Raw genomic sequence first — 12943 nt, forward strand, 5'->3', positions numbered from 1 at the left:
CTTCAACCCAGGGCACGACAGGAGGTAACACTGGGGCATGGCTGCACCGAGCCACGTCAGCCTGAGGGACATGCAGGCTGTGGAGCAGGACAGGGGTGTTCATAGAATCATGGACTCACAGAATGGCCTGTGTTGGAAGGGACCTTAAAACCCCCCCAGCCCCAACCCTTGCCCTGGGCTGGCTGCCCCAAACCAGATCAGGCTGCCCGGGGCCCATCCGTGGTGCTGGGCACGCTCAGGGACAGAGCACCCACAGCTCCTCTGGTGCCAGAGACACCCACACGGGGTTAGTGCTCATCCCATGGCCATTTGGATGAGGTTAACCAAGCGATGCGCTCGCTTCTCACACGCCCGGATCGTGTTTCCCCGCAGTTATCCCTGCAGGGCGGACGGTGACTCACACGCTCTGGGTGAGCAGTTTTTATTTATAACTCGCAGCGCAGAGCCAAGGCAAACAGCGCGGCGACAAAGGGAGGGGGAGCTGCGAGCAGCCCGATGCCACCGCCACGCGTGGATCTCCCGCCCGGCTCAGCACCGCGCTCACGGGCCCCGCTCGCATCCCGTTATCCGCCCCGCCGTTACCGCGGCGCCCTGCGGTCCCCCCGGCGCTCGCTCACGTTTCCCGGCCCGGCTCAAAATACCCTCCCCAAAATGCCCTTTCCCCGCGGTTACCGGAGCCCCGCGCTCGGGACAGAACCGCCGGGACGCGGCACCCCGACCGCGCGCGGCCGCCCCGGGGCAGCGCCGCTCTCCCGGTGCCCGGCGCTGAGCGGAGCCGGGGCAGCGCTACCGGCGGCGGCGGAGGGAGGGAGGGCGGCTCCGCTCCCCCCGGCTGCGGTCTCGGTTCCCATGGCGACACTTCCTGTGGCAGCCGAAAGCGGCAGTGCCGGCGGGGCCGGGGGTGCCGGGAGGGCCGGGCCGGGCCGCGATGCTGCGGGGCGGCGGGTAGCCCGGCGGGCCGGGCCGGGCCGTGCCAGGCATGCAGGGCAAGGGCAAGCTGCTGCCGGTCCTCAACGGGCGGATGGTGAGCGGGGTCCGGCCGGGTACCGAGCTCGGGGAGATGCGGGAGAGGGAGGGGTGGGGCTGGGGTGTGGTGCGAGCCCGGGGCGTGCGGGGATGGGGTGTGCGGGGTGGGCGAAGGGGGGGTGGGCGTCGGGGATGGGTCGAGAAGGGTCGTGGGTGCGGGGGTGGGCAAGGCGGGGAGGTGTGGGGCCGGGGCGGGGCCGGGCAGGGGGATGCTGTGGGGTTGGGGGGTTGGGGGTCACAGGGCAGCCCCGCGGGTGTGGGGCTGGCAGGGGGGCACCGGGCCCGGGACACCACGCCAAGCGGTGCAGCGCTTTGCCCACCCCTGTGCTGGGGCTGAGCGTGAGGCCCTGCCCATCCTCGTGGGTGCCACGTCCCTGAGGGAGCTGCCCGGGGTGGCCCGGGGGATGCTGCAGGACGCCTTGGACCAGCAGCTCGGGCACAGACTGACTCCAGCCCCTGGGCACTGGGTTTCCAGTAGCCCCAGGCCCCAAAGCAGGAGGCAGCGGGCACTGTGCCCGCCTGGGGCTGTGGTTCTCCTTCCTCCCCTGCTCTTCCTGTGTTGGGGAGGCTGCTTCTCCCTGTGTAGCGGCAGTCACATCTGACAGCATCTGCCCTTTCCCAGTTGCCGAGCCCAGGGTGGCAGAGGCACGCGGGTGGGAGAACAGCAGTGTGCTCTCTGCAGACCCGCAGCCCTGCTTGCTGTGCTGGGGGAGTCCCACATTCTGCCCCCACCGTGGGGCAACAGCCCCAGCCATAGGTAGATAACACTGGGGCTGTGTCTCCAGCTGTTTGCCCTCCCTCATCTCTCTTCTCCACCCTGCAGGGCCCGGCTGTGTCAGACGGAGGTAAGGCTGCTCGCTGTGCTGGGATGAGGTTGGTGGCATCTTCAGGGGAGGGGGAGCCCCGCAGTCCCGCCCATCCCTCTCTCCTCCGCTGGGCCCCTGGGTGCTGGGAGCTGCAGTGCTGGCTGGGGCATGCCGAACCCAGTGCTCTGAGGGGATGCTGCCTGTTTGCCAAGTCATGCCTTGATTTGGACTGATCGAGAACAGCAGGGCCCGGCAGAGCAGCAAGCTGCCTCCTCCCTGCTGGGGAGCAGCTGGGATTCTGCTGCTTCTGCTTGCATGCCCCGTTCTCCTGCTGCCGGCTCTCCCAGTCCAACAGCTGTGCTCCCCAGGGGTTCCTGCAGGATTAGGGACCTGGGTGGCCGATCCGTGTTCCCCTCGGTGGTCAGGGCTAGAGGGATGGAGGAGGTAAATGGAAGCGCCGTGCAGAGGCATGGTTCCTGGGAAGTACCTCCACCCATCCTCCTTGCTCTCTCCATGAAACGTGCCCCCCCATCTACTCCTGCCATCCTGCTTCCCCTCCCCACTGGGTGCCTTCCCCACACGCCAGCTTTGTTTCCCGGGAGATGAGTCACACGCAGAGTGACGGTGACAGCCCTGGGAGGGAGCGTTGTCACACCGGAAGGTGTCAGCTTGTGCCATCCATCGCAGTGCTCAGTCCAATGGTGACGCTGATGTGATGTGCAGAGCAGTGGCTCAGCTCCTTGTGCTCCCATCCCACATTCCACAGTGCTGGAGCAGCCACGATGGGGCAGATGGACTTGGGGCAGATATTGGGGGTCGCAGGCAGCTGTTCCTTGGGGGCTGACTCAGCTCCAGCTGAATGTCCATGCACAGGGTGGCCATGGTGCCCAGGGACTCGGACCTGACCTTTTCTCTCTCTTTCAGAATTAAATGCCTCCAGAGCCCGAGGCAGCAACCACAGCGTGAACAGCCTGCCTGCTGTGCAGTCCCTCAGCAGCTCTACACACAGCTCTGTTGTCAGCTGGGCCGAGTCCTTTGAGACACTGCTGCAGGATCGTGTGGCTGTCACTTACTTCACTGTGAGTGCTGCAGCCCGCCCTCTGTGCTGACTACAGCTGCAGTCCTGGCCTAAAGCACCCCATGCCCTGGGTGCAGCCAGGCCAACAGCTCTCTGCCCCACAGGAGTTCCTCAAGAAGGAGTTTAGTGCCGAAAATGTCTACTTCTGGCAGGCATGTGAGCGCTTCCAGCAGATCCCAGCCAGCAACACGCAGCAGGTACTGACCCTGTGCAGAGGATGTGGTCTGAGACGTGGAGGTGGCAATCATGTCACTGTGTTCCTGGGTGCTTGTATGACTGCTGGTAGGGAGGCTGGGGTGTTCTTGTTGGGACAAGAAAGTGAGCACAGGGCAGGCTGTACTTCTTCATCTCTGGGGCAGCAAGAGGATGGAGGGTGCTGCTGCCCAAAGCGGGGATGAGAAAAGAGATACAGAGAATAGGACAGCAAGGGGCCAGGGCCAGGCAGTTCCTCCATCAGGTTGTACTGGGTGTGAGGCCAGTGCATGTCCTTCTGCCTTGGGTGGGATTCGGCCCCCAGAGCTCGGGGGCTCAGACTGGTGGGGCTCATGGCCCCATCCTGAGTCCTGTTCCTGTTCCTAGCTGGCGCAGGAGGCGCGGCGGATCTACGATGAGTTCCTCTCCAGCCACTCGGTGAGCCCCGTCAACATCGACCGGCAGGCCTGGATCGGGGAGGACATGCTGGCAACTCCCTCCCCGGATATGTTCCGCGTCCAGCAGCTCCAAGTGAGACAAAATCCCCCAGTCCCACTCCAGCAGTGGGGCAGGAGCCAGACCCCCAGGAGTTGTAGGCTGGGATGCTGAGCGGACACCTTTTCCCCCCTTCAGATCTTTAACCTAATGAAGTTCGACAGCTACACACGTTTCGTCAAGTCCCCACTCTACCAAGCCTGCCTGACAGCAGAAAGCCAGGGGCAGCCCCTGCCAGACCTCCGGCCCCACTCCCGCAGCAGCAGCCCTCCCCCAGACCTCAGCAAGGTGCGCGGGGTGTCAAGGGGACACGGACCCATCCCTGGGCCAGTCACAAGCCTGAGGGATGGAGACATAGTGGGGTACAGGGCAGCCCCCATGCTGAGCTTCCTCCTCTCTTTTCCCCAGAAGTCAAAGCTGAAGCTGGGGAAGTCTCTACCACTGGGCGTGGAGACAGCTGGCAGTGGTGCTAACCGCAGCCCTCGCCGCTCCTTCCGCAAGGGTGAGCGACGGGAGCCCTCCTGGGCAGGTAGGAGACGTGCAGGGCAGCTCTGGGTGTCCCCGTCCTCATGCCATCCCTATCATGGCTGTCTGTCTGTCCTAGATGGGGGAGAAGGCGGTGGAAGCGCTGTGCTGTGGAGGGAGTCCCAGGGCTCCCTGAACTCCTCCGCCAGCCTGGACCTGGGCTTCCTCTCCTCAGCCAGCACAGCTCCCAGCCCCTGGGCAGAGGTGAGTCCTCGCTGTGCCATCCCCACACCACCACTGCCCACGCTGATGGTGGCTCTCCTGTCCCACAGGGCCACCGCAAGAGCTTGGGGGGCAGCGAGGCTGAGGCCAAGCCCATGAAGTACTGCTGCGTCTACCTGCCTGATGGCACAGCCTCACTGGCCTCCGTGCGGCCCGGCCTCTCCATCCGCGACATGCTGGCTGGGATATGCGAGAAGCGTGGCTTCAGCCCCTCCGACATCAAAGTCTACCTGGTGGGGAACGAGCAGGTATGGGACAAGGGGGCTCCTGCCAGCGAGCCTGGTGTGGCACGGACATACCTGTGCCGGGAGCGTCATGATACTTTGGCTCTTGCAGAAAGCACTGGTGTTGGACCAGGAGTGCTGTGTGCTGGCAGACCAGGAGGTGAAGTTGGAGAACAGGATAAGTTTTGAGTGAGTGTCATTTTCAGGACTGATGCGTTTGTATGTCTGTTCCACATCATCCATCCCAACTTCCCCACAGTGCCCCAGACCCCCAGTGTTGTCTTTCTTTCTGCAGTCTGGAAATCTCCTCCCTCAACAAGACCATCCGAATCACAGCCAAGTCCACCAAGCGTATTCGGGAAGCACTGCAGCCTGTGCTGGGGAAATACAGCATAAACACGGAGCTGGCACTGTTACGGCGGGTGAGGGTGGTGGGGCAGTGATGTGTATGGGGCCAGAGTGGGCAGCAGCACTGGGGGGTGCTCCATGCCAGGTAGCCCCCGACCTGGTGAGTGCTGATGCTATAGTCACAGGCCCTCCACCCGGCCACTTTTGCTACGTGCCATGTATGACATTGGTGTTCCCCATTGCAGCAAGGTGAGCAGGCATCCCTGGACATGGAGAAGCTGGTTAGCACAGTGGCTGCACAGAAACTCATCCTGGAAATGCCAGCAGGTAACGTCTGCTGTCCCCTCCCAAGCACTGTCACTGCCATAAGCCATGTCACTGCCCCCAGAAGTGTCCCCAGCCCCTTCTGCTGCTTTCTGCTGGCTGTAGCTCCTGCTCCCTAGGTGAGCACAGAGCATTGCTCTTCTCTGTGTTGCAGACATGCGAGTGACAGAGAGTGCTGAGGCTGCAGCCGCCCCCTCCCCTCTCCAGAGTGGGGTGAGTCTGAGATCCCACTGCAGGAGTGCCTGTGGGGAAGGTGTGCCCCACTGTGGCCCCTGGGAGGAGGCAGGGGCAGGGAAAGCTCTGCTTACTTGCCCCTGTGCTGAGGCATGGCTGCTTCCTGCAGGAGGGAAGCCCGACAGGAGCAGAGCCTGACACACCATGGGGAACAACCTCCTCCAGGCCACGGTCATCAGCTTCCAGCAACCTGAACCGCCGCACATACGACCTGGAAGGTGAGAGCTGACATGCCCCAAATCCTCTGCACTGGGAAAAAACATGGGCTGAGGAGAGAGGGATCCTTTCTGCACCGGGGATGGATGTGAGGTCCCATGGGTGCAGGATCTCCATGGGGTGGCTGAGGTGCATGTCCTCCTTTTCCCCCAGGGCTGGTAGAGCTGTTGAACCGTGCTCAGAGCTGCCGGGCCAATGACCAGCGTGGGCTGCTCTCCAAGGAAGATCTGGTCCTTCCTGACTTCCTCCAGCTGCCAGGGCAGGATGACGGTACCTGCCGGGGGCCAGAGCCACCCAGTGCCCTTCACCCGGGGAACGGCCACCCCCCTCCTGCCAAACCTGCACCGGCTCAGCCTGCGGTTGATCGTGAGCCCCGGTGAGCCCTGCCCCACACCTGCGCCAGCGTGTGGAGCTGCCAACACTGCCCAGACCACAGATCCGTCCATGTCCTATCCCAGCCTCATGTTGTGTTGCTGTGAGTGGTTGAACAGCTGCCATGCCCCTCGGTGGGGCCATACCCCGGTACACGTCAAGGGAGTCCTGTATATAGGTCAAATCCCCGTTGCAAAGCACTTTGCAGCATCCCACATGCACCTGGCACTATTCCTGCCTGGTGCTTCTGCCCTGGAGCAGGTCTGCCCCTAGGCAAATCCTGCCCCTGGGAGAATCCTGCCTGCACCAGGCTGGTGCAGACCCACAGGAAACAGCCTTCCGCCCAAGGGAGGACAGGATAGAGAGGACGTGACCAGACTGGGTGGCAGAGCAGGCACCAGCCCTCAGCCCCAGTGCTGTGGACAGGCAGAGACAGGAGAGTGCATTGGCCCCGATCAGGCCCTGTCCCAGCAGCAGCAGTGTGAGACTCTGCATGGGAGGCTGCAGCGATGGCCCTCAGGGCATACACCCACAGCCCCTGCCTGGTCCCTGCTGGAGCTGCGAACATTCAGCCCTTGGGGATAAGTCTGTCTTGTGCTAGAGGTGCTGGATCAGTGCAGCTCCTCTGGGTGTTCAGCATCTCAGCCTGCCCTAGGCGTGCCCAGCAGTGCCCTGGGCCACCGCTCAGTCCCCACTCCCCAGCCACAGGCAGAGGGGTGGCCCAGGGCAGCCTCCTGCTCCCCCCAGGCAGGCATCACAGCCCCCAGGCTGGCTCAGAGCCCCCATGTGTCTCCGTGGTACTGCTCAGTCCTGTCTGTGGTGTGAAACCAGGGCAAATAAAGAGCATTGCCTGGAATCGTTTCCCTCTCCTCACTTCCTTCGCTGCTGGGATCCACACTGTGCTCAGCTCTTGAGGGATGTTGGGGTAGCTTTTGGCAGCATCCCCTCTCCTGAACCCCAGTACCCACACAGCCCACTAGAACTGTTCCCCACAACCCTGCCCAGTGCCCATCGTGCTCTTGCAGGAAGGGGCAGCACAAGTAGCCTGTTTTCCCTGTACTGCTAGTGATGCAGGGGAAACTGTGGGGACTTCAGCCCCAGGGCTGTCAATGAGTGACAGCCCAGCTGCCAGGGCCTCTGCAGGTTAATGATTGTGGGGACAGCCAGGCAGCGGCCACCGCATCCCCCGGGCACAGGGCACATGTGGCCACCAGCCTCCCCCACTGGCAGAGCTGAACATGGGGGCCATGGAGTGCTCCCTGATTGCAGCCCCTGGCCAAGGGACCTCCATGCCCCTACTGTTCTGGAGAGGCACACCACAGTGTGCAACCTGGTCCCTTGCAGGCTTACCTGCAGGCTTTCCCCGAGCACCGGCAGCACCCTGGGTACCCTTATCCCCATACCAGCCATTGTGTCTGGCTTATTTGTGCTTATGGAGCTGCCAAGTTACTCTGCAAACAATAACCTCCCCACACAACCTCATCCCACTGCTCGCAGTGGTGCATGGTGTCGCCGTCCCCTCCAGATCTGCCATGGCACAAACCCATGGGCTAATGGAGACAAAGCTCTACTCCCCAGCTGCCTTCTTTGGCCCAGGGCATCTCATCCAGCACCACACGTGTCCCCCCGTCCCCACTGCACCAAGGGAGCAGCACGTGCTGCCAGGGTGACCCAAGCACAGGTCACGCAGTGCTCCATGCCCCAGTAGGCACAGTCCAGGGCACAGTGGGTGCCCTGACGCACTCGTGGGCAGCAGCCATGTGGCACCAGCTGGACCCAGCTCCAGAGGAAGAGGCAGCATGGCCATGCAGCCCCTCTGTGCCTGCTCCCTTGCAGCTGCACTGGAGGGGCCTTTGGCCCCAGCTCTGCCCTGGGCTGCCATTGGCATGAGCTGGCCGGGCACCACGTGGGTGGATGGAAACTTGGCGGAGGTGTGTAAATGAGGGGTAATAATAAACAGCATTGAGGTGCAGTGACAAACACACTGGCACTGCTCCCCTTCCACTCAACCTGGCATCGTGCAGGCTGAGATAAAGCATTCTCTGTGGTGCGCTGGCGTGGGCAGCATGCCACCATCACTGATGACACGGGGACCATGCCAGTGCCTGTCCTGCTGGCAGCATCCTGCTGCAGTGCTGATGCAACCACTGCCACCACCCTTGGGCCAGGCCAGCAGAGCTGTACCCTCAGGATTGCGAGGCTGGTGGGTGCGTGGATGGCCTCACCTCCTGTTCAGAAAGCTCCAACAGTGAGACCTCCTCCTCCTCTCCTGCAGGGGATGAAGCGTATGGTGTGAGGCTGCCTTAGAAGTGGTGATGCAGAGCCTCGGGCAGGTGCACAGGGCGTGCAAGGCACCATACCATGGGATGTGTGCCCCATGCCACCCCCAGGACTGCGGCTGACGTGGGATGCTGTGGGGTTACCCATTAACTGCAGGAATTTCTGGGGAGGAGGTGAGCAGTGAGCAGAGGCGAGGGGCAACGCCGGGCTCCTTAGACTTTGCTCTTGACGTGCATATAAAGGGCCCTGGTGCCCTTTGCTGGAGAAACGCGTGGATTTGGCATGAGGACATGGCATTGCTCTGAGTGCTTGGCCAGCACCAGGTGAGCAGCATCCCAGGGCAGGGCAGGATCCCGGGTGGCCAAGGGGACCACTGGGACAGTGCTCCTCAGTGGTGCCACCACTGCGTGGTTTTGGGGTGGCAGCGGTTGGAGCAGTGCAGATGTGACCCCACCACAGTGACGTGTGGCTGCGTCTGCTCAGACTCAGCCGGAGTGATGCTGTCATACCGGAGGGAGAGCCCAGCCATGCCCCGCTGCCCGGTGCGGGGAGGAAGGGTGGTGCACGGGACCCCGTTTGCCTACTGCCCCAGCCCCCAAGGTAGGTCTCCCAGCCCCCCTCCTCACCACCCTCCTCTCCATGCAGAGCTCAGCTCTGCTTCCCCACACCAGGAGGGCTCCATGCCCAGCACCTCAAGAGGCCAGGGCCATAATGCACGTTGGGTACGCCTGTACCCAGCTCTGCACAGGCTGCCGGGTGCCCACGCCTGCCCCTTCGCCGTGGGAGCAGTGAGCTGCCCTGACCATGGCTTCCTGTGCCCTGGCTCCCCGGGGCGACTGGTGGAGAGCCGGGAGCGCTACGAGCTGGATGCACTGCCCTGGCAGGGGCCCCGCCTGGGCTTGGAGGAGCTGCAGAAGCCAGGTGAGGTCCTCAAGCACTGCACCAAGCAAGGAGGGCAGCGGGTGTGGAAGATGCTCAGTGCCCCATGGTGCTGCAGGCAGAGCAGAAGGAGGTGGAGGGGACCCACGGACATGGCCGGGCATGCGGACACGTGCCCGGCGTGTAACACTCTCTCTTGTCTTGCGCAGAGCTGGGCTGCTGGGTGAGGGTCCAGTCCATCTGTGTCTCCCTTCTCAAGGTGCCTCTGATGTTTGGCTTCCTGTACCTCTTCGTCTGCTCCCTGGACGTGCTCAGCTCTGCTTTCCAGCTGGCCGGAGGTACGGCCGTGGGCAGAGGGCAGCCAGCAGCATCCCGGCTCCAGTGCCCTGCCCTCACGCTCTCTCGCAGGCAAAGTGGCAGGGGACATCTTCAAGGACAATGCCATCCTCTCCAACCCCGTAGCCGGGCTGGTGGTGGGCATCCTGGTGACCGTGCTGGTGCAGAGCTCCTCCACCTCCACCTCCATCATTGTCAGCATGGTCTCCTCGGGGCGTGAGTGCACCCGTGGGGCTCCCTGGGGCTGGGGACAGGATGGCAGAGGAGGACGTGGGGCTAGCAGGTCTCTCTGCCGCCAGTGCTGGAGGTGCGCTCTGCCATACCCATCATCATGGGCTCCAACATTGGCACCTCGGTCACCAACACCATCGTGGCCCTCATGCAGGCTGGCGACCGCAGTGAGTTCAAAAGGTGAGCACTGATGGAGCAAAGGGACTTGGAGGGGCTGAGGGCTGCCCCGCACTGACACGCAGACTCCTCCATGCAGGGCTTTTGCTGGTGCTACAGTGCACGACTGTTTCAACTGGCTGTCAGTGTTGGTCCTGCTGCCACTGGAGGTGGTGAGTGGGTACCTGCACCACGTCACCCGCCTGGTGGTCGCCACCTTCAACATCCGCAGTGGGAAGGATGCCCCTGACCTGCTGAAAATCATCACGGAGCCCTTCACCAAACTCATCATCCAGGTCTCCTCGGGTTGGCTGCGTTGTCCCCAGGGGTGGTCCCCCAGCATTGGTGTCCCCATGTTAGCAATAATGTCCCTAGCACCAATGTCCCTGCAGTGGCAGTTCTGCCAAAGGCTGGCAGCAATGTCCCCATCACAGAGTAGGTATCCCCAGCCTAGGGAAGCTGCCAGCCCCCCAATGCTATCCCCTCCAATGTGCTCTTGCAGCTGGACAAGTCGGTGATCACAGGCATTGCGACAGGGGATGAGAGCCTGCGCAACCGCAGCCTCATCCGCATGTGGTGTGGCCCCGCACCTCCCCAGGTGAGGGGCTCATGGCCTTGCTATGGTGCTGGGGGGGGCAGTCTGGCCATCCAGATCCCCCCTAAAAGCACCTCATGGAGGGCAGTGGGCTGGTGAAGATGCTGTGGACTCACCCACAGCCTGCCCGCTCCCTGCAGACTGCTGCCGGTGGGGTAGGGGTGCCTCCAAACTGCACGGCTTCTGGACATTGCAGCAGTAATGGCATTGGGATCCTCCACAACGTCACCAGGCAGAAATGTGAGTGGGTCTGGAGGGGGTGCTTGTAGGGCTGGGGGCGCTGTGGGTCTGGAAGCCCTGGGCATAGGGCTGAAGGAGGGCAGGGTGATGCTGTGGGGCTGTGCGGGGCTGCTTGGTGGGGACAGGTTTGTGAGCGGGGCCGGGCAGGCCCCAGACCCTCGCCCAGCCGTGCTGTGGGGCAGGCGAGCACCTCTTCACGGACACGCCGCTGCCGGACCTGGCCGTGGGGCTGGTTCTGCTGGCCGGGTCCCTCGTCGTGCTCTGCACCTGCCTCATCCTCCTGGTCAAAATCCTCAACTCCCTGCTCAAGGGGCAGGTGGCCAAAGCCATCCAGAAGGTCATCAACACTGGTGAGTGGGACAGAGACTGCTGCGGGATGGGATCCTGACAGCCCCAGCTCTCTCTGCTTGACCCCTGTCACCCCCCATCCCCCAACCCTACCTCTAACCCCCAGCCCTGCATGAACTCCCGGCCCCACTCTTACCCGCTCCCTGCTCTATTTATGCCCATCACATCCTCCTGGTGTCCACACCCCTCTTCCCATCCATCCATCCATCCTGCCCAGCAGACTCCCGCAGCCCCAAGCTTGGTCCTATACCCAGAACCCCATCCCATAGCTCTCTCCCCAGCACCAGGTAGGAGCTCTGGGCCGATCCCAGCTGACATGTCCATGTCTGTGCCCTTGTCTTGTGCCATGGCAGACCTCCCACACCCATTCAGCTGGCTCACCGGGTACTTCGCCATGGTGGTGGGCGCTGGGATGACCTTCGTGGTCCAGAGCAGCTCCGTCTTCACCTCAGCCATCACACCACTGATCGGTCAGCCCCAGATACATGCCGCTCCCTGCCACGATGGCCCATGGGCACTTGGGTGCTCAGACATGTGCCTCAAGGGAGAGGGCTGTGATGCCAAGGGGTGCCTCTCCCACAGGCTTGGGGGTGATCAGCATTGAGCGTGCCTACCCGCTGACCCTGGGCTCCAACATTGGCACCACCACCACCGCCATCCTGGCCGCGCTGGCCAGCCCCGGGGACAAGCTGGCTAGCTCCTTCCAGGTATGGACTGGGGGCTGGGGGGAGACGTGGAGAAGCCAATGTGCCCCCAGGCCCAGCTCGACACAACTGCCGTCCCCACAGATCGCCCTCTGCCACTTCTTCTTCAACATCTCTGGCATCCTGCTGTGGTACCCGCTGCCCTTCACCCGCCTGCCCATCCGCATGGCCAAGGCGCTGGGCGAGCGCACAGCCAAGTACCGCTGGTTTGCCGTGCTGTACCTCATCATCTGCTTCCTCCTGCTGCCCTCCCTCATCTTCGGCATCTCCATGGCGGGCTGGAGGGTGCTGGTGGGGGTGGGCGCTCCTTTCCTCGGCCTCCTCTTCTTTGTGGGGCTGGTGAACGTGCTGCAGGCGCGCAGCCCTGGCCGCCTGCCCAAGTGGCTGCAGAGCTGGGACTTCCTCCCGGCCTGGATGCATTCGCTGCAGCCTCTCGACAGCCTCATCACACGCGCCACGCTCTGCTGCACCGACCGCTGCCGCAGCCCCGAGGGCTGGGATGAGCGTGAGGCCGCTGCCCGTGACAAGGCCAGGCTGGGGCTGGACAACCCTGTGCTCTCCTACCCTGAGGAGATGCCCAGCCCCGCGCTGCGGGTGGGCTCCCCACACCTGACCCCACACAGCGCCACCCGCCTCTAGCCGGCACCGGGTGCCTGGTTTCCACTTTCCCCAGTGTCTAATAAAAGCTGAGCACCCGTGTCCCAGCTGTGCATCTTCAGCCCCTGTCCTGCAAATCCTGACTGCTGCATCCATGCAGCACCGAGGCATTGCCCTGCAGCCCACGGTGCTCAGCAGTGGGGCAGCACCAAGCACAACGCTTGGCACTGCAGCGGCATAGAGATGCTGCAGCCAAACCCATACTGTGCTCTGCGGTTTGCCATTGCCCTGCTGGCAGTATCACTGCATCCCTTATCCCTGGAGAGCTGAGCTGCAGGGCTGAGGTCGGTGCCACTCTGCTCGGTGTCAAGGCAGAGCGTAATTGCTGGGGCTCAGCAGGATACTGGCTTGGCATGGCATAGCACCACAGTGCCCCAATACCACGGTGGAAGCTCACCTGCCCCAGTGACCCTGGCAGGAGCCCTTTAAGCATTGGCTACAACCACTTCTCCCAC

At 63.1% G+C, this 12943-nt stretch overlaps 2 protein-coding genes across 9 annotated transcripts; both read left to right on the forward strand.

Annotated features, from left to right (window-relative positions):
- Positions 1-899: 899 nt before the first annotated feature.
- On the forward strand, positions 900-6918 carry RGS14 (regulator of G-protein signaling 14). The gene is made up of 15 exons (XM_015293848.4): positions 900-1024; positions 1850-1871; positions 2757-2911; positions 3015-3107; positions 3490-3633; positions 3736-3885; positions 4006-4126; positions 4202-4326; positions 4395-4592; positions 4681-4757; positions 4864-4990; positions 5162-5243; positions 5395-5453; positions 5584-5692; positions 5844-6918. Exons 1-15 carry the CDS (start codon positions 980-982, stop codon positions 6068-6070), a joined length of 1734 nt encoding a protein of 577 aa, XP_015149334.2. The 5' UTR covers positions 900-979; the 3' UTR covers positions 6071-6918.
- Positions 6919-8603: 1685 nt separating this feature from the next.
- On the forward strand, positions 8604-12549 carry SLC34A1 (solute carrier family 34 member 1). 8 transcript variants are annotated; one of them, XM_015293841.4, is made up of 13 exons: positions 8604-8665; positions 8768-8942; positions 9081-9263; positions 9431-9559; positions 9630-9773; positions 9857-9968; positions 10045-10240; positions 10447-10542; positions 10662-10779; positions 10962-11129; positions 11481-11597; positions 11710-11834; positions 11916-12549. In XM_015293841.4, exons 2-13 carry the CDS (start codon positions 8840-8842, stop codon positions 12468-12470), a joined length of 2046 nt encoding a protein of 681 aa, XP_015149327.1. In that variant the 5' UTR covers positions 8604-8665; positions 8768-8839; the 3' UTR covers positions 12471-12549. The 8 variants fall into 8 exon arrangements, with proteins under 8 accessions (XP_015149327.1, XP_015149331.1, XP_015149329.1 ...); XM_015293845.4 differs by having other exon boundaries at positions 10680-10779; XM_015293843.4 differs by having other exon boundaries at positions 8802-8942.
- Positions 12550-12943: the final 394 nt, after the last annotated feature.

This window comes from Gallus gallus, chromosome 13 (genome assembly GCF_016699485.2).
Source record: "Gallus gallus isolate bGalGal1 chromosome 13, bGalGal1.mat.broiler.GRCg7b, whole genome shotgun sequence".
NCBI classification, from domain to species: Eukaryota; Metazoa; Chordata; class Aves; order Galliformes; family Phasianidae; genus Gallus; species Gallus gallus.